The sequence below is a fragment of the Aquarana catesbeiana genome, linkage group LG12 (genome assembly GCF_042186555.1).
Source record: "Aquarana catesbeiana isolate 2022-GZ linkage group LG12, ASM4218655v1, whole genome shotgun sequence".
Lineage (NCBI taxonomy): Eukaryota > Metazoa > Chordata > Amphibia > Anura > Ranidae > Aquarana > Aquarana catesbeiana.
The window spans coordinates 38,767,917-38,789,183 of record NC_133335.1 but is presented as its reverse complement, the minus strand read 5'-3'; the positions used below and the strand labels follow the sequence as shown (position 1 = coordinate 38,789,183).

Genomic DNA, 21,267 nt, shown 5'->3' with positions numbered 1-21,267 from the left:
CCCCATCTGAATCCCCCTTACATCAGGGTCCATATTAGGTTCCCCATCAGAAACCCCCTTATATCAGGGTCTACAGTAGGGTCCCCATCTGAACCCCCTTTTACATTAGGTTCTAAAGTAGGGTCCCCAATAAAACCCCCCCTTACATTAGGGTCCCCATCAGAGTGGAGACTGTGCACATCAGCTGGGGGCCAGATACAAGCTTGTAGCAGGCCGTAGTTTGGAGACCTCTGATCTAAAGCCACAGATTTCTGGGTGTCGCACGGCTTTGGAGCCAAGAGGGCACATGGAACAAAATGGGGAAGATCTACAATACAGTCTTCCATGCGGAATGGAAATGTGTGGATCAGACAACAAATTGGTTTCTATTTATATTAATTGAATTAAACTGATATTTAAATTGGGACATCATGTATGTGCAGTATCTTTGTCTTCAATGTGACCATAATACAAGGATCTCCTTAAACGGGAGCTGCCTTTGATATTTACGAGTGTTACCTTACTCCTTCTCACCCCTTGCCATGGTTAGTGGAGCAGACAGGCAGCCGTAATTTAGGCCTTTACCAGCCTTAACAGCTGGCTGCTCGCAGATGGCATTTAAAAAGCGAATTAAAGTGTGATCAGAGGCACCGCCGCAGACACTGACAATTCCGGAAAGGCACATAAACCACGCTGGCCTGAGATACGCATGCTGATTGTGTTGTGGAAAGGTGCTTAACGTACAGTATATTAGATGGCTGTTTAGATAGGGTTGCCCATTAGATAGATATGAGATGAGATTTTAACAGCCAGAAAGCTGTTATGGGGGAGAGGGGGAGGCCATTGTAGCTCTGTCCTGGGGTGACAACGCTGCTCCTCCATAGACACTGTACAAAGATTGAGTGTTGTCACCCTAGGACAGGAAATGTGTTATCAGCAGGATCACCAGGTGAAATAAGTACAAAAAAAAAAACAGAATAAAGAAAATGAATGCAGCCACCACATCTAAGGACTGGTAAACTACAATATATTATTTTTTTGTTCTTTGGTTTAGATACACTTTGATTTGCATGTTTATTACAGATTGTAATTGGAGTTCTGCATTGAAGGATAAGTGTACTTTTAGCTGTACAATGAAGTGCTGCTTTATCTTTTGTAATATATATATATATATATATATATATACTGTATATAGGAAGTACCAAATGTTATTGTTATATTTAGCCCTTGGCTCGAAGTCTAAGTTCATACTTGTATATTCTGTAAAAGTGATCTATGGGGGGATCTCTTTTCCGAAGGCTTTTCCAACAAATTCAGAATGGAAACAGTTTAATCCACTGCATCCTATCAGCCTTAAGACCTGGTTCACACTATCGTGGTTCCTGCAACATTTTCAGAATGCAGCGGCTGCGGAATCGCACGGTGCTTTTCCAGCAGTTCCCACACCCACAAATGCACTGTGTTTTTAGATGCATGGGGGTGCCATTAAGATTGAACGGCAGCCCCATGCATTTCTAAAAAGCAGCAAAAAAACATACAAAAGAGAGTCAAGACAACAATAGACTTTCAACAGATATGAAAAAATTAGCAATAGTGCAAGATGTGCAACCTAAGTGTAGGCTGAGTTCAAAGTGTACAGTCCACAACAAGAGAGGATTATTAAGAAAGCGGTTGGCATTAAACAGCGAACAAATACAGTCAGGATCGATTGCATTGTAGTCCTAAAAGGGGGGGGGGGGTTAAATTACTAATGGGGTGCTCCAGCTATAAGAAGAGTGCTGTATCAAAAGTTAGAGATCCTAGAATACCATGTCAACCAGGGTCGCCAGTATTTAGTAATAGTAGAATATTTTCCGATACTGGATGCAAAAAGTGTTTCATTAGTACCATGAGTGTGTGTCGTTTGGATTACTTCCCTGAGTTCTGGGACTTTAGAGTCCCTCCAATGCTGAACTAAAGTAAGACAGGCTGCTAGAAGTATACTTTATGTAAGACCAGGGTTCTAAATGCGGGAGGAATGGACTCAACCCTCGAGGAAAGCAATGACATACCTGGGGATAACGGAATATTCAATCCCAAAACTCGTGCAATAAGGTTCAAAACCGGAGGCAAAAATTTGGAAAGATGTGGGCAAGAACATATAATATGTATAAGAGTGCCAGGACCCCCTCAATTTCTCCAACAATTGGGAGATACATTCGAAGAAACCCAAGAAAAATCATGCGATGTTAAGCACCAACAGATCAAAATGTTTTGAGTCATTTCCCATACATTCACACTCTTGGTAGCAGTGTATGTGGTACTCAAGGCATTCTGCCATTGCTCAGTAGGATACTCAGTACCAAGGTCCTTTTCCTAAGCTACTATAGAAGATTTGACAAACTTGTGTTTATGATGAAGGAGAGCAAAAAGAATAAAGAGACCGTTAAGACCATTAAGCCTTTCCTGCGTAGCCTTCCTGGTTCCATCTTCCATGCTGTTTCCTTGCTGTTGTCTCCTCCTAGTCCCTGGGTTTTTTTCTCCAGGGACTCCGCCAAGCGCGTCAGGACCCTTCGGGGAAAGACCGCGCTATATCAAGATACCTCTCGACTCGACTCAACTCAACTCACGATGGGCTGATTGATAATATTAAGCTGAAGCAAAAAGTAATCAGATTTCAAGTATTTCGTAGGAGGTGGATGACTTACATATACCTATAATGTTCAGTAGAATGGAGAGAATATTCTAACTGCAATACCCAATACGTTTTAATGGCTGGGCCAACGTATATGTCATCCTAACATAGGATACCTTTAGCACACCAAGTTGCAAGAACAAGATCAGGTATGAGAAGAGATAAGGCAGTTATTGAAGATTTCAGGAGAGTTAGTTTATGGCTTGTAGGTGAGGCCTTCTAATGGTTAAGCCAAGCCACCACTGAAGTTTCAGTGGTTGGTGGGAGATTGGTATGTACACGGGGCATATGGGGAGTTGTTATTAAGTAGTTACGGTATACAAGTTTCCTCCCGGTATCTTATACTGCTCAAGTACTGCCCACAAAGTATCTGGTAGAGGGGTAAACCACATTTTCAATTGGGCAAGAATCGAAGCTATATAATAATCACGTATGTGAGTATGGCCAACTCTTCCCGCTTATCTTAATTTAACTAGTTTGCTGAATGCACAGCATGCTTTCTTACCCTGCCATAAGTATTTATTCAGTGTGGATTGCAGAGATAAAAAAAAATAAGAATTTGGTACAGGTATAAGTAATGTTCTAAATATATACAGCAATTGTGGAAGTATCTGCATTTTGAAAGCTGCTAATCATCATGACCATGATAATTCATATTGCGCTAACTTATCCAATTTGGTGCGAAAAGAGTTGAGAAAAGGGGTATAGTTTTCATCAGCCTGATGAGTAACTGTAATACCTAAATAGTCAATTCCTCAATCTTTCCATACATAGGGAAATGTATTTTTAAAACAGTTTTTGATTCTAGAAGGTACTCCCAGGTCAAGGATGTACGATTTTGTCTTGTTTACTTAATTATAGAACACTCTGTTAAAGAATTGTAGTGCTTGATGTACCGAAGCCAGAGAGGACTTCATGTCAGCATTAAAATGATGTCATCTACGAAAAGGCTGACAGTATGCATTACCATCTCCCACTGGGAAGCCCACAATATGGGAATGAGAACGTATATATATGTGGCCATAGGTTCCATCAATAAGTTGAAGGTAAGTGGTGACAGTGGGCACCCTTGATGAGTGCCATTAGATATATTGAATAGAGTTGACAGCATGCCAGATACATATACTTTGGCAGATGGGTTTGTGTACAAGGCCATTATAGCGGTGTAGATCGGACCTGTGAACCCAAAACTGGTAAGCACTTGCGCTAGATATTCCCAGTATATTCTATCGAATGACCTCTCTTCATCCAAATCAAGGAGCAGAGAAGGCATTCCATTTTTATTAGCTAAATGAATAATATTAACTAAGCGCCGAGTAGCATCAGCAGTCTGATGCCCTATCTTAAAACCAGACTTTTTTTTCTATTCTATTCACCTGGTGATCCTGTCAGTAAAACACTTCCTGTCCTAGTGTGGCAACACCCACTGTATCTGTGGATGAGCAGTGTTGTCACTTAAGACAGGACTACAAATTACTTCCCCCTCTTCTCAACTCCATAACATAGAAGAAGTGTCCTGAAGTTTACAGAGGGAGCGGAGAACAACGCTCAACAAGGGCAAAGGGCACAGGAAGTAATCAGCCGACAAGATTTCCAGAAGGATGTTTTTGCACTTATCAAACAGATATCACAAACCACTTTCAATTGTATAATAACCCCTTCCCACCGACCGCCTCCCACCCCTTTAAGAGCTCTAAAAGCTGGGAGGTGGAGGTGGGCATTTGGGTTATGTGACCACTCTGATTGGCTGTCACATGCATGTAAACTGTACCGACTGGCTACCATGCAGGGAGTGTGCTCTCAGCACTGTAAGTTGTTTTAACAGGGTCGCATATATGCGGCAGCTCTGCGTTAAGGCCCACCCGCTGTGCATGCGGCCGGCATCAAGGGGTTAATCAGACCAATCAGGGGCAAATACATTGATTGGTAGGGTTCACATACACTTTAAAGGATAAGTTTGGGGTTATAAAAAACAAATAAACATGCTCACCTCTATGCCACAGCATTGGTGTTACAGTGGGGACGGAAAGTATTCAGACCCCCTTAAAATTTTCACTCTTTGTTATATTGCAGCCATTTGCTAAAATCATTTAAGTTCATTTTTTTCCTCATTAATGTACACACAGCACCCCATATTGACAGAAAAACACAGAATTGTTGACATTTTTGCAGATTTATTAAAAAAGAAAAACTGAAATATCACATGGTCCTAAGTATTCAGACCCTTTGCTGTGACACCCATATATTCAACTCAAGTGCTGTCCATTTCTTCTGATCATCATTGAGATGGTTCTACGCCTTCATTTGAGTCCAGCTGTGTTTGATCATACTGATTGGACTTGATTAGGAAAGCCACACACCTGTCTATATAAGACCTTACAGCTCACAGTGCATGTCAGAGCAAATGGGAATCATGAGGTCAAAGGAACTACCTGAAGAGCTCAGAGACAGAATTTTGGCAAGGCACAGATCTGGCCAAGGTTACAAAAAAGTTTCTGCTGCACTTAAGGTTCCTAAGAGCACAGTGGCCTCCATAATCCTTAAATGGAAGATGTTTGGGATGACCAGAACCCTTCCTAGAGCTGGCCGTCTGGCCAAACTGAGCTATCGGGGGAGAAGAGCCTTGGTGAGAGAGGTAAAGAAGAACCTAAAGATCACTGTGGCTGAGCTCCAGAGATGCAGTCAGGAGATGGGAGAAAGTTGTAGAAAGTCAACCATCACTGCAGCCCTCCACCAGTCGGGGCTTTATGGCAGAGTGGCCCAACGGAAGCCTCTCCTCAGTGCAAGACACATGAAAGCCTACATGGAGTTTGCTAAAAAAACACCTGAAGGACTCCAAGATGGTGAGAAATAAGATTCTCTGGTCTGATGAGACCAAGATAGAACTTTTTGGCCTTAATTCTAACCGGTATGTGTGGAGAAAACCAGGCACTGCTCATCACCTGTCCAATACAGTCCCAACAGTGAAGCATGGTGGTGGCAGCATCATGCTGTGGGTGTGTTTTTTAGCTGCAGGGACAGGACGACTGGTTGCAATCGAGGGAAAGATGAATGCGGCCAAGTACAGGGATATCCTGGACGAAAACCTTCTCCAGAGTGCTCAGGAGCTCAGACTGGGCCAAAGGTTTACCTTCCAACAAGACAATGACCCTAAGCACACAGCTAAAATAACAAAGAAGTGGCTTCACAACAACTCCGTGACTGTTCTTGAATGGCCCAGCCAGAGCCCTGACTTAAACCCAATTGAGCATCTCTGGAGAGACCTAAAAATGGCTGTCCACCAACGTTTACCATCCAACCTGACAGAACTGGAGAGGATCTGCAAGGAGGAATGGCAGAGGATCCCCAAATCCAGGTGTGAAAAACTTCTTGGCTCATGGCTTTATTAGATTAAAAGAGTGCTTCTACTAAATACTGAGCAAAGGGTCTGAATACTTAGGACCATGTGATATTTCAGTTTTTCTTTTTTAATAAATCTGCAAAAATGTCAACAATTCTGTGTTTTTATATCAATATGGGGTGCTGTGTGTACATTAATGAGGAAAAAAATTAACTTAAATGATTTTATGGTTATGCTAACCATAACATACAAGGTTCTTCACAACATCGCCCCCATCTACATAACCAACCTCATCTGCAGATATCGCCCAAATCGCCCCCTCCATTCCTCCCAGGACCTCCTGCTCTCTAGCTCCCTTGTTACCTCCTCCCATGCTCGCCTTCAGGACTTCTCCAGAGCCTCTCCCATCCTCTGGAATTCCCTGCCCCAGTATGTCCGATCAGCCCCTACCCTGTCCACCTTTAGGAGATCCCTGAAAACTCATTTATTCAGGGAAGCCTATCCCACACCCACATAACTGTCCCTGAGCCACCCCCATCAAATCGTTCTTTGCAGCTATTACTTTTTGTACCACCACCCCCTCCCTTTAGAATGTAAGCTCTACGAGCAGGGCCCTCCTGTCCCTTTTATATTGAGCTGTACTGTAATTGTGTTGTCCCTATATAAATCTCGTATAATAATAATAATAATATTCATTTTATCAAATGGCTGCAATATAACAAAGAGTGAAAAATTTAAGTGGGTCTGGATACTTTCCGTCCCCACTGTATGCTACAGCCCTCCCTCGACAGCTCTAAGCCTGAGTGATCACATGACCACTGATCGCTCGGTTTTTAGCCTTTTCAGAGCGGAGGTCAGTGACGGTTAGCCACTACTCTTTGCTCTGCTCTCTGGAACCCCGGGTTGGAGAGGGGATGGGTGCAATTTGCTTTGGTTTTCAGACACGCACTGAGAACTGGAGCCTGGGTGCATCCTGACAATATGGTTGGGAATGGACCCTTCCAAAGCCCGGAGCAGCTCTGGGATGTCAGCTGATAGCAGGCAATAGGGATGAGCCGAACACCCCCCGGTTCGGTTCGCACCAGAACCCGCGAACGGACCGAAAGTTCGCACGAACGTTAGAACCCCATTGACGTCTATGGGACTCGAACGTTCGAAATCAAAAGTGCTCATTTTAAAGGCTAATTTGCATGGTATTGTCCTAAAAAGGGTTTGGGGACCCGGGTCCTACCCCAGGGGACATGTATCAATGCAAAAAAAACTTTTAAAAACGGCCGTTTTTTCGGGAGCAGTGATTTTAATGATGCTTAAAGTAAAAAAAAAAAAGTGAAATATTCCTTTAAATATCGTACCTGGGGGGTGTCTATAGTATGCCTGTAAAGTGACGCGTGTTTCCCATGTTTAGAACAGTCCCTGCACCAAATGTCATTTTTAAAGGAAAAAATCTCATTTAAAACTGCTTGCGGGTTTAATGTCATGTCGGGTCATGGCAATATGGATGAAAATCAGTGAGACAAACGGCATGGGTACCCCCCAGTCCATTACCAGGCCCTTTGGGTCTTGTATGGATATTAAGGGGAACCCCGCACCCAAATTAAAATAAGGAAAGGTGTGGGGCCACCAGGCCCTATATACTCTGAACAGCAGTATACAGGCGGTGCAAACAAGACAGGGACTGTAGGTTTGTTGTTAAGTAGAATCTGTTTGTAATTTTGAACATTTTTAACGTGTTTAGCTCCAGCCAAAAAATCTTTTCTAAGCTTTTTGGAAAACATAGGGAAGGGTTATCACCCCTGTGACATTTGTTTTGCTGTCTTTCCTCCTCTTCAGAAGATTTCACCTCACTTTTTTGTCCCAATGAAAAATGTTTTTTGAAAATTTGGGTTTTTTTGTGGAACAAGGATTGGAAAGCATCAGTGGAAAGGAGAAATTGTTTTCCCATATTAACTCTTACAGGAAAGAATTTCCCTTCCTAGGGGTAGATTTCATCTCACTTCCTGTTGTCTCCTTCCGTTTGCAAGTAGGAGTCGTTTGTAAGTTAGATGTTTGAAAGTAGGGTCCTGCCCTATATACTCAGCAGAAATTTGGGCCTTAGGTGTTGCTGTGGCCACAACACTGTAAGCCCTCACAGGGCCCTGCTGTGAAATATTAGATCAAGAATTGTAATTACATGCCCCTGTTGAACAGGAGCTGAAAAATTAGGCCTTAGGCACTGGTGCTGGTGCCACAACACTGCAACCCCTCACAGACACTCTAGTTGGAACGCAGGAACGAGCCCTGCTGCAAAGTATTGCTTCAAAAATTGTAATTACACGCCCCTGTTAGACAGGGGCAGAAAAATTGGGCCTTAGGCACTGGTGCTGGTGCCACAACACTGCAACCCCTCACAGACACTCTAGTTGGAACGCAGGAACGAGCCCTGCTGCAAAGTATTGCATCAAAAATTGTAATTACACGCCCCTGTTAGACAGGGGCAGAAAAATTGGGCCTTAGGCACTGGTGCTGGTGCCACAACACTGCAACCCCTCACAGACACTCTAGTTGGAACGCAGGAACGAGCCCTGCTGCAAAGTATTGCATCAAAAATTGTAATTACACGCCCCTGTTAGACAGGGGCAGAAAAATTGGGCCTTAGGCACTGGTGCTGGTGCCACAACACTGCAACCCCTCACAGACACTCTAGTTGGAACGCAGGAACGAGCCCTGCTGCAAAGTATTGCATCAAAAATTGTAATTACACGCCCCTGTTAGACAGGGGCAGAAAAATTGGGCCTTAGGCACTGGTGCTGGTGCCACAACACTGCAACCCCTCACAGACACTCTAGTTGGAATGCAGGAACGAGCCCTGCTGCAAAGTATTACATCAAAAATAAACAGGGGCTGAAAAATTGTGCCTTAGGCACTGGTGGTGGCGCCCAGAACCAAAAATGTTCTTACAAGCTATCAGCGTGATGATTGAGGAGGAAGAGGATAATTACTCAGGGATAGTCACTCAGCATCAGCATAGGCAGTCTTTGAAGGGATCTGAGATTTCAAAAAAAATTATTCGGTTACATCAGCATCAGGTGCTTGGTAGCTGGTGGTGATCCAAGACTCATTCATTTTTATGAAGGTCAGCCGATCGACCGAGTCGGTGGACAGACGCACCCTGTGATCGGTTACCACGCCTCCAGCAGCACTGAATGTGCGTTCCGAAAGAACGCTGGATGCAGGACAGGCCAGTAGCTCAATTGCATACTGTGCAAGCTCTGGCCAGTGATCCATCCTCAAGACCCAGTAACCCAGAGGATTTTCGGTGGGAAAGGTGTCCAAGTCTGATCTTGCCACTAGGTATTCCTGCACCATGTAAAACAGACGCTGGCGATGGTTGCTGGAACCGATCATACCTTGGGGCTGCGGACCAAAAAATTGTCTGAACGCATCGGTCAGACGGCCACCTTCTCCACCGCTCCTTCTTTGACTGACCGAAGCCTCAGCAACACGTTGTCCAGAAACAGGAGTTTGTAACCTCCCAGTCTCTGGGAACGCGTTGCACAGACCTTTCTGCAAGGCCTCCCGAAGATGTTTCATCCTCTGCTCCCTCTGCGATGGCAAGATAAGGTCCGCAACCTTACCCTTGTAACGTGGATCAAGGAGGGTTGCCAGCCAGTATTGGTCCTTCTCCTTGATACCACGAATACGAGGATCCTTACGCAGGCTTTGCAGGATCAGGGAGGCCATGCAGCGTAGGTTTGCTGAGGCATTCGGTCCGGAGTCCTCTGGGTCACTAAGAACGACATGGTCCGCAGCCACCTCCTCCCAGCCACGTACAAGTCCATGTGTTTCTTGGGACTGATCCCTTAAAGACTGCTGCTGATGCTGAGTGCCAGGCTCCACCTCCATACTGACACAATCTTCCTCCTCCTCCTCTTCCTCCTCGTCCTCTTCCTGTGTGATCGGCGGGCACGCAGGAACACTGTCTGGATAAAGGGGGCCTTGAGAGCTAAGGAAGTCCTCCTCTTCCTGCCTCTGTTCTGCCTCAAGTGCCCTGTCCATTATTCCACGCAGCGTGTGCTCCAACAGGTGGACAAGGGGGACAGTGTCACTGATGCATGCACTGTCACTGCTCACCATCCTCGTGGCCTCCTCGAATGGTGACAGGACAGTGCATGCATCCCTGATCATGGCCCACTGGCGTGGGGAAAAAAAACCAAGCTCCCCTGACCCTGTCCTGGTGCCATAGTCGCACAGGTACTCATTGATGGCCCTCTGCTGCGTGTGCAGCCGCTGCAGCATGGCCAACGTTGAGTTCCACCTGGTGGGCATGTCACAGATTAGGCGGTTCTTGGGCAGGTTAAACTCCTTTTGGAGGTCCGTCAGCCGAGCACTGGCATTATATGACCGGCGGAAATGCACACAGACTTTCCTGGCCTGCCTCAGGACATCCTGTAAGCCCGGGTACCTGCCCAAGAACCGCTGCACCACCAAGTTAAGGACGTGAGCCAAACAGGGCACATGGGTCATTTGTCCCTGTCGGAGGGCAGAGAGGAGGTTGGCGCCATTGTCGCAAACCACCATTCCTGCCTTAAGTTGGCGTGGCGTCAACCACCTCTGAACCTGCCCCTGCAGAGCTGACAAAACCTCTGCCCCAGTGTGGCTCCTGTCCCCCAAGCACACCAGCTCAAGCACCGCATGGCATCTTTTGGCCTGCGTACTTGCGTAGCCCCTTGAACGCCTACGGAGCACCGCTGGTTCCGAGGAAGAGGCCATGGAGGAAGAAGAAGAGGAGGGGGTGGAGGAGAGAGGTGTATCACAATCAGCATTTTGGAGGCGTGGTGGCGGAACAACCTCCAACACTACTGCACCTTGTCCTGCATCCTTCCCAGCTGCCAGCAGAGTCACCCAATGCGCCGTGAAACTTAGGTAACGTCCCTGTCCATGCCTGCTGGACCATGAGTCAGCGGTAATATGCACCTTACCGCTGACCGCCCTGTCCAGCGAGGCATGGACATTGCCTTCCACATGCCGGTAGAGAGCCGGAATCGCCTTCCGTGAGAAAAAGTGGCGTTTGGGTACCTGCCACTGAGGAACCGCACATTCCACAAACTCACGGAAGGGGGCAGAGTCTACCAACTGAAAAGGCAGCAGTTGAAGTGCTAGCAATTTTGCCAAGCTAGCATTCAACCGCTGGGCATGTGGATGGCTGGGAGCAAACTTCTTTCGGCGGTGCAGCAGCTGGGGCAGGGAAATTTGCCTGGTACAATCTGACGTCGGTGTACCAAAAGCAGATTGCCCACAAGTACTTGGCTGTGACACACCTAATTCTACACCTTCATTCCTCTCACTGCAGGTCTCAGAGAGGACTGAAGGTCTAGTGGGGTTGGAAATCTCAGCTGATGAGGAGCAAGGAGAGATCCTCTTTGTTCTTTGGTGTGGGTCTTTTAGATACGCTTGCCAACGAACTGCATGGCAGGTCAACATATGTCTGGTCAAGCATGTGGTACCCAAGCGGGAGATGTTTTGGCCACGCGAGATACGCTTGAGACATATGTTGCAAATAGCAGCGGTGCGATCTGATGCACTCGTCTCAAAAAAGGCCCACACCAAAGAACTTTTTGAATAACGCGCAGAGACTGCAGTGCCCTGCACATGTGGAGCTTTGGGGTGTGATGCAGTCAATGTGCTGCCCTTAGGCTGGCCCCTGGAGGGCATCCTGCCTCGTTGGTGATGTGCCGCCGCCTCCTCCTCCTCCTCCTCCTCCTCCTCCTCCTCCTCTCTCCTATCAGGCACCCACGTTGAGTCAGTGACCTCATCATCCCCTCCCTCCTCATCACTGGAGCAAACCTGGCAGTATGCTGCAGCAGGGGGAGCATGACTGCCAGATTGCTGTCCTTCTTGGGCACCCCCTCTGTCCGTGCTCATGTTACTGCCTTCATCGAGCTCAGTATCGTCATCAGAGCCTTCCAAACGCTGGGCATCCTCCTGGAGCATGTACCCAACACTGTGGTCAAACAGTTCGAGGGAATCCTCATGAGGACATGGTGGAGCTAGGGAAGGAGTCACTGATGACATTGAGCTGAGGGAAGAGGCCGCTGCTTTGCCAGACAAAGCACCCTGGGCATGGGTGAGAGAGGATGAGGAGGATGAGGACGGCTTGGTCATCCACTCGACCAAGTCTTCCGCATGTTGCGGCTCAACACGGCCAGCTGCCGAAAAAAAGGCCAAGCGTGTCCCATGGCCACGTGCTGATGAGGATGCACCGTCTCCACGACCAGCACTAGACACAGAGCCTGCTTGCCCTCTCTTATTGGCTTGTGACTGTCTGCCTCTCCTTCTTGGCCTTCCAGACATACTAATGGCCTGTAGCTGCACTAAGCTGGGATAGAACACCTGTAATTTTCTTCAAGTAGCTTTATATACTGTAACCAGACAAGCCTGCCTGTCAGTAGGAAGATAACAGGAACGGATCTAGCTGAACACTGTGAGCAGGACGCACTGTACTAAATGTAAATAGTCTAGCTGCCTGACCGTGGTACTAATAGGATCAAATAGAACACCTGTAATTTTCTTCAGGTAGCTTTATATACTGTAACCAGACAAGCCTGCCTGTCAGTAGGAAGATAACAGGAACGGATCTAGCTGAACACTGTGAGCAGGACGCACTGTACTAAATGTAAATAGTCTAGCTGCCTGACCGTGGTACTAATAGGATCAAATAGAACACCTGTAATTTTCTTCAAGTAGCTTTATATACTGTAACCAGACAAGCCTGCCTGTCAGTAGGAAGATAACAGGAACGGATCTAGCTGAACACTGTGAGCAGGACGCACTGTACTAAATGTAAATAGTCTAGCTGCCTGACCGTGGTACTAATAGGATCAAATAGAACACCTGTAATTTTCTTCAGGTAGCTTTATATACTGTAACCAGACAAGCCTGCCTGTCAGTAGGAAGATAACAGGAACGGATCTAGCTGTACACTGTGAGCAGGACGCACTGTACTAAATGTAAATAGTCTAGCTGCCTGACCGTGGTACTAATAGGATCAAATAGAACACCTGTAATTTTCTTCAGGTAGCTTTATATACTGTAACCAGACAAGCCTGCCTGTCAGTAGGAAGATAACAGGAACGGATCTAGCTGAACACTGTGAGCAGGACGCACTGTACTAAATGTAAATAGTCTAGCTGCCTGACCGTGGTACTAATAGGATCAAATAGAACACCTGTAATTTTCTTCAGGTAGCTTTATATACTGTAACCAGACAAGCCTGCCTGTCAGTAGGAATTTAACAGGAACGGATCTAGCTGAACACTGTGAGCAGGACGCACTGCACTAAATGTAAATAGTCTAGAAGATAACAGGAACGGATCTAGCTGAACACTGTGAGCAGGACGCACTGCACTAAATGTAAATAGTCTAGAAGATAACAGGAACGGATCTAGCTGAACACTGTGAGCAGGACGCACTGCATTAAATGTAAATAGTCTAGATAGAAGATAACAGGAACGGATCTAGCTAAACTGAATACAGTGTATATATATATATGCAACACCTGGGATGCATATATATACACAATACACTGTAAGTGCAGCTAACTGACTGACTGTTCTGCCTAATCTATCTAACTCAAATCAAATGACACTGTCTCTCTCTCTCTCTATCTCTCAGCACACCGGAACACACACTACACAGGGCCGCCGTGCAGGCGGCCTTATATAGTGTGGGGTGTGTACTAAATCCCCTGAGCCATAATTGGCCAAAGCCACCCTGGCTTTGGCCAATTACAGCTCTCTCTACTGACGGCGCTGTGATTGGCCAAGCATGCGGGTCATAGTGCATGCTTGGCCAATCATCAGCCAGCAATGCACTGCGATGCCGCAGTGAATTATGGGCCGTGACGCGCCACACGAATTTAGCGCGAACGGCCCATAACGTTCGCAATTCGGCGAACGATCGAACAGCCGATGTTCGAGTCGAACATGGGTTCGACTCGAACACGAAGCTCATCCCTAGCAGGCAATAACCCACAGTCAGCTGATTCTGGGTCACAGGAGAGCAAAAGTGAGGGCACTCCTTTGACCCACAAGGGAAGCATGGCCAAAAAAGCTTTGGTCATACAGTGGTAAAAATCATTTGATCCCCTGCAGATTTTGTAAGTTTGCCCACTTACAAAGAAATTAAGGGTCTATCATTTTTATTATAATAGTATTTTGAATGATTAAGACAGAATATCAACCAAAAATCCAAAAAAAACACATGAAACAAATGCTATAAATTAAGTTGCAGGTCAGTGAGTAAAATAAGTATTTGATCCCCAAGCAAAACATGACTTGGTACTTGGTGGAGAAACCTTTGTTGGCAAGCACGTAGGTAAGACGTTTCTTGTAGTTGGTTACCAGGTTTGCACACATCTCAGGAGGGATTTTAGTGCTCTCCTTTATAGATCTTCTCTAAATGCTTACGGTTTCTTGGCAACTCGAAGTTTCAGCTCCCTCCAGCTAATCCATGGTAGATGAAAATAAAAGTGTAATAATAGTGGTGCTGCGCTGTTGAATACCAGATAGTATGTAATAGATGAAAAACATCCGCTTAAAGTGCAAGTGCAAAGAGCATCAATAAATGAATATTTAAATATATATGTGTATAAATAATCCCACAATAAACTTGTGCAAACAAAGTGTTAATGTGATTCAAGGTAAATTGGTGGCAAACATGGTATACATGTGTAAAAACAGCAGGTAGATGAATAAATGGATAAAGTGCAATAAAATCGAATGCTCCATGTGCCAATCTATGCACAAAATAGCACTCAAACAAAATAGTAATTCATAAGTCAATCAAAAGGATGAATAAGTGATGAATCCCTTCACCAAGAACAGTGAATGAATTTCTGATGCCTAGCCAATCCAATGTGATGACACCTCTGTGTGCACTAGCCTCTCACCTTACTGCTGTAAGGTAACAGCAAGAAAATTCTTAGCCAAGTGCTTCAAACGGCCTTCAGGGGTCCTCTAGGGGTCCTTCTCTGGTAGGTCTGACTAGTGGTTCCTTATGGTAAATGGTGCCTCCTCTATGGTATCCTCGATATCAGTGGTAAATGTGGAAGAAAGGTTCCAGATAGTGTAGTAACATTTTATAAAATTTATTGAAGTAAAAGCATAGCTGGTAAACTCACTTTTAAAAGGAATTAACAAACAAACAATCTACGAGCGGCAAGCTCTTACTCCTGCGTCACTTCCGGTTTGACCTATCTCTCAATCCCGACGTGTAGCTTTACACCCACGTGACTTCATTAGGGGATAACGACAGGCAGGGATGGGTGTCCTTAAAAAGTGTAGTTCAATTACATTGTGTCAGCCATTTTCTTGTAGCTCACTTTTGAAATCTATTGCGGTGGCCATTTTGCTATAGTCTCCCATATGGATATTATTATTGAGGCCATTTTATCGTAGTCTCGTGTTCACTTGGCATATTGCAGTCACAATGCCTAAGACCCAGGGCCAGAGATCGTGAATAAATATTGATAAGATGAATTGATATGTTATATTATGGGCATTGACCTATAAGAACAACTGAGATATAGAGAAAACGATTACGTTAAATAACAACTAGGGGTTATGCATAGAGCCCAGGGATACTGGAGGCAAGGCAGGAATAAACATAAAGCCTAGGCCATGATGATTATGACAGATGAATAAAAATAGCATTAAAAACTGAGCAGGCTTAATATTACATATGGGGTAATCAAAAATCGTTGATGAAACAATTTAGATCAAACTCAATGTTGAGTCCATGAGGTGTTATGGGAACCATTAAAAATATCCATTTTGATTCAAGTTGACTAAGGGTTCTAACCTTATGGTTACCTCTTCAGTGTTTTATGTAGGGTACAATTCCCCAAAATTTCAAATGTGTGGGATCTTGTGAAATTTGGCAAAATGTTTGGACACACTATGCTTATCGTATCCTTTCAGGATATTTTGAACATGTTCTTTTAGACGGATCCTCAGGAGTCTCTTTGTACGACCAATATATTGCAGTCCGCAGCTACATTCTAAGGCATATACTGCCCCCTCAGTATTGCATCCTATAAAATCTTGTGTATCATACACAGTTCCATTACTTGTTGATTTAAAGTTGAACTTTTTTTCATTGGGACGTTTGGTTCGTGTACATGTGAAGCATCTTTTGCAGGGGTAGAAACCCTTTCCAGTAAAGAAGGTACCCTTTTTTGGAGGATCTATAATGCTTTTGACCACCTGATCACGGATGGTGGGAGCTCTTTTGTAAATGATTCTAGGTTTATTAGATAATATACCCTGAAGATGTCTGTCTGTAAAATATGTAAAATATGCCAGTGATGTTGTATTATCTTCTCTATTTTTCTATATTGTATACTATAATCAAGAATAATAGGTACTTGATCAAATTGACGATCTTGTTGTGTCTTGTCTCTAATCAGTTTTCCTCTATCCATTTGTGCTACCTCAGTAATTTTTTCTTCTCTAAATCCCTTTTTGTCTCCTTTATGTACAAATCTGTTTCCTGTCATTTTAGCTGGTGCTATATAATCTCCTAGATTGGTAGTTTCTAGATCAATGAAGGATAAGGTTTTATCATTCATTTCCCATGATAATTTGATTTGAGATGAGAAATTCTTGTAGCTTTTCACATTCGCCCTTCCACAAGATGAAAACATCGTCAATATACCTTCTGTAGCGTACAAGTTCCGTCAGTGGATTGCAAAAAATGTATTCTTCTTCCCATTGAGCCACACTAGCTGCAAACTTGGCTCCCATGGCCACTCCTGTCTTCTGTTGATAATATTTATGATATATTGGTGGTACAGAGACTCCTGAGGATCTGTCTAAAAGAACATGTTCAAAATATCCTGAAAGGATATGATAAGCATAGTGTGTCCAAACATTTTGCCAAATTTCACAATAAAGATCCCACACAGTTGACATTTTGGGGAATTGTACCCTACATAAACACTGATGAGGTAGCCACGGGGTTAGAAGCCTCAGTCAACTTGAATCAAAATGGATATTTTTAATGGATACATTTACACCTCATGGACTCAACATTGAGTTTGATTTAAATTGTTTCATCAACGATTTTTGATTATCCCCATATGTAATATTAGTGATTGTTGTACTGTCTACATCTAGTTTTTAAATTAGGCTTTTATTTCATCAATAAATTTGCCATACTCCCTACATTAATTTTCTCTGTCAGACCTTTATTTCATTAATTTCCTCTTCATAATTTCTGATATCTATTGCCTTTACTGGTCTCCGATACAATAATTAGGTGCTGTGATCAGTGCCTCTCTGCTTTATCTCTCACTCATACCTGTGTCCATTTAGCAGTTTTTCACTTTGGGGGACAACGTTGCTTTATTCATGTGTCAGAGTGTATATTTAAGCCTGCACAGTTTTCAATTTTATTTTTATTTTTATTCATCTGTCATAATCATCATAGCCCAGGCTTTATGTTTATTCCTGCCTTGCCTCCGATATCCCTGGGCTCTATGCATACCCCCTAGTCGTTATTTAAGGTAATTGTTTTCTCTATATCTCATTTGTTCTTATAGGTCAATGCCCATAATATAACTTATCAATTCATCTTATCAATATTTATTTACAATCTCTGGTCCTGAGTCTTAGAAATTATGACCGGAATATGCTAAGTGAACACGAGACTACGATAAAATGGCTGCTATAATAATATCCATATGGGAGACTATTGCAAAATGGCCACCACAATAGATTTCAATAGTGAGCTACGAGAAAATGGCCGCCACAATGTAATCGAACGATACTATTTAAGGACACCCATCCCTGCCTGTCCTTATTCCTGATGAAGTTATGTGGGCGTGATGCTACGTGTCAGGATTGAGTGATAGGCAAAACTGGAAGTGACGCAGGAGTACGAGCTCGCCGCTCATTGATTGTTTGTTAATTCCTTTTAAAAGTGAATGTACCAGCTATGCTTTTACTTTAATAAATTTTATGAAATGTTACTACACTATCTGGAACCTTTCTTCCACATTTACTACTGATATCGAGAATACCATAGAGGAGGAACCGATCACCATAAGGAACCACCAGTCAGACCTACCAGAGAAGGACCCCTAGAGAACCCCCCCAAGTTTGAAGCACTTGGCTAAGATTTTTCACGCTGTTACCTTACAGCAGTAAGGTGAGAGGCTAGTGCACACAGAGGTGTCATCACATTGGATTGGCTAGGCATTAGCCATTCAGTCACTGTTCTTGGTGAAGGGATTCATCACTTACCCATCAACTTTTGATTGACTAATGAATTTTGTTTGATTGCTATTTTGTGCATAGAGTGGCACATGGGACATTTGATTTTATTGCACTTTATCTATTTATTCATCTACCTGCTGATTTTACACATGTATACCATGTTTGTCACCAATTTACCTTGACTGTAGGGATGTGTTCTTAGGGTCATAGTCAGCATTTTTCTTCCTCCAAACACTGCGAGTTGAGTTAATGCCAAAGAGCTCAATTTTGGTCTCCTCTGACCACAGCACTCTCTCCCAACCCTTCTCTGAATCATTTAGATGTTCATTGACTGTACATGTGCCTTCTTAAGGAGGGGGACTCGCCATGTTTAGAGGAAGAAAAATGCTTACTATGACCCGACCCTAAAAACACCACCCCTACCGTCAAGCATGGAGGTGGAAACATTATGCTTTGGGGCGGTTTCTCTGCTAAAGGTACACACCGACTTTGCCGCATTGAGGGACCAATAGACGGGGGGCCATGTATTGTAAAATCTTGGATGAGAACCTTCTTCCCTCAGCCAAAACACTGAAGATGGGTCATGGATGGGTCTTTCAGCATGACAATGACCCAAAACATACCGCCAAGGCAACAAAGGAGTGGCTCAAGAAAAAACACATTAAGGCCATGGAGTGACCTAGCCAGTCTCCAGACCTTAATCCTATAGAAAATTTAGGGAGGAAGCTGAAACTTGGAGTTGCCAAGCGACACCCAAGAAACCAAGGAGATCTGTATAGAAGAGTGGACCAAAATCCCTCCTGAGATGTGTGCAAACCTGTGGTAACCAACAACAAGAAACGTTTACCTCTGTGCTTGCCAACAAGGGTTTCTTCACCAAGTCCTAAGTCATGCTTTGGTTGGGGATCAAATACTTATTTTACTCACTGAACTGCAACTCAATTTATAACATTTGTATCATTTGTATAGTTAAAAAAAAAACTATGATCAAACCCTATAACATCCATCAATCATGTCAGGTTTGTACACTAAAACCTTTGCACTTTTCAAAAATGACACGGGATGGCTTGTGCCTCTTCAGGGTCCGGCGGCTGGTGCACCAAATTACCTCCCACAAAATTGCTCTCCACATAGTCAATGATCTTGTTGTAGTCGCTGATGATGTGATCCCCGTGAATGACCACCGGTACCTCCTCCCCAAGGTTCAGGCGCATAAACCATGGCTCTTTCTGCTCTGCCAGGGGTAGGCTAACATCGCGCTCCTCACAAGGCAACCCCTTCTCCGCGATCACCAGGCGAATCTGGAACACGTACAGAAGAAATTTGGCATTTAAACGGGATGTACAGGATTTTTTTTTTTTTTTTTTTTAACACAGGCTCTATCACCTGCTTATCAAAACTACACAATAGTTGGACTTTGCTGCTACTTCCCACAGTGCAAGCCTATGAGTTGGCTGACCTGATGAAAACCATGCACTCCCTGTGTGGCTGATATCTTATCTCAGTAGCTGGTAAAGTAAATATAGGGGCTAACCTCTTTCAGATAATGCTAGTGCCCTGGCTGTTTTGCTGCCTTTTTGACTTTAGTACCTTTTGAGTTATTGACCCAGAACATGCATACTTGTTTTAGGCCAGTGACTCACAGTATTGAAGCATACATGCCAGGCAACTAACATTCTCGGATAGAAGGGTCAGCAATGGTATCCTCCATGCTTCTGCCATGACAGCTTTAGTTTAAAGTGGTAGTAAAGCCTGCTTTGTTATTTTTACCTACTGGTAAGCCTAAATAAAGCTTACTTGTAGGCAAAATGAATATCTCTTAAACGTGCGTGGTTTAGGAGATATTCACCCTGCATGCAGCTGCTGACATCACCGGCGCATGTGCTCTGAAGGTCCGGCATACCGTGCCGGACCCTCAGAGCTTTGTGACGGAACCGAGGGCTCTGGAACCTTTCTTCCACATTTACCACTGATATCGAGAATACCATAGAGGAGGAACCGATCACCATAAGGAACCACCAGTCAGACCTACCAGAGAAGGACCCCTAGAGAACCCCCCCCAAGTTTGAAGCACTTGGCTAAGATTTTTCACGCTGTTACTTTACAGCAGTAAGGTGAGAGGCTAGTGCACACAGAGGTGTCATCACATTGGATTGGCTAGGCATCAGCCATTCAGTCACTGTTCTTGGTGAAGGGACCCTCAGAGCTTTGTGACGGAACCGAGGGCTCCCTCGTGAATGCGCGGGAGTAACGTCATCGCAGCTCCGGCCACTCACAGCGTTGTAGCCTGCAAACCCGTACGAAAGGCCGGGGGAAGTTGTTAGCCCTCTCAGCGGTGACCAGGCACCGCTGGAAGGGCCTCGTTCCAAGGTGAGTATTTCATAATGTGCATACTAGCACATTATGCCATTGTCTTACAGGTGTTTTTTTTTATTCTGCAGTGGTTTACTACCGCTTTAAGCTTTCAAGCGAATGTTCTGATCGGGTTCGCCTGTCCCTTTTTCAGGCAGACCTAAATGGAAACCTCCATTCTTCTCTATGGAGCGGTGGGTGTAAACAGACATGTGTCCCTTTACACCCCTACATCCAATTTGATCATCTATAAACAGACAGATGGGGATCTGTTCCCCTTCCGTCCAGTGGATCGGATCAGATAGAAGTTTGGTGTAAAAGTACAGGTGGTGTGTCTGTGTCCACTTTGCATAAGCAGAGTGGACATGGACCTGTCATCCGCCTGCTCAGCGGGGATCAGCGGAAAGGACCCTTGTGAAAGGACCCTTAAAGTTGTACTAAAGGCAAAACTTTCTATTTATTTTGGAGGGTTATAACCACTGTCAATTTTTTTCTTGTCCATCTGTATCGTACTGGAAAGATTCTGCCCTAGTCCCATAGCCAAAACAGGTGGGAATCCCTGGCTGTCCCAAGAACTAGTGTCCTCATTGGAAGATTTCCCCTCTATTCCTGTTCTGGGGACAAAATGTGGGATCTACTTTCACTTTTAATGATAATGGTAAACAGGA

General features: G+C 44.5%; 1 protein-coding gene across 1 annotated transcript in view; it reads right to left on the bottom strand.

Annotated features, from left to right (window-relative positions):
- The window catches only part of GDAP1L1 (ganglioside induced differentiation associated protein 1 like 1), a 74,295-nt gene that overhangs the window by 32,937 nt on the left and 20,091 nt on the right, over positions 1–21,267 (bottom strand). Inside the window, exon 2 of the mRNA XM_073607608.1 lies at positions 19,356–19,548. Coding sequence (XP_073463709.1) covers positions 19,356–19,548 — 193 coding nt within the window. The remainder of the gene's footprint in view (positions 1–19,355; positions 19,549–21,267) is intronic.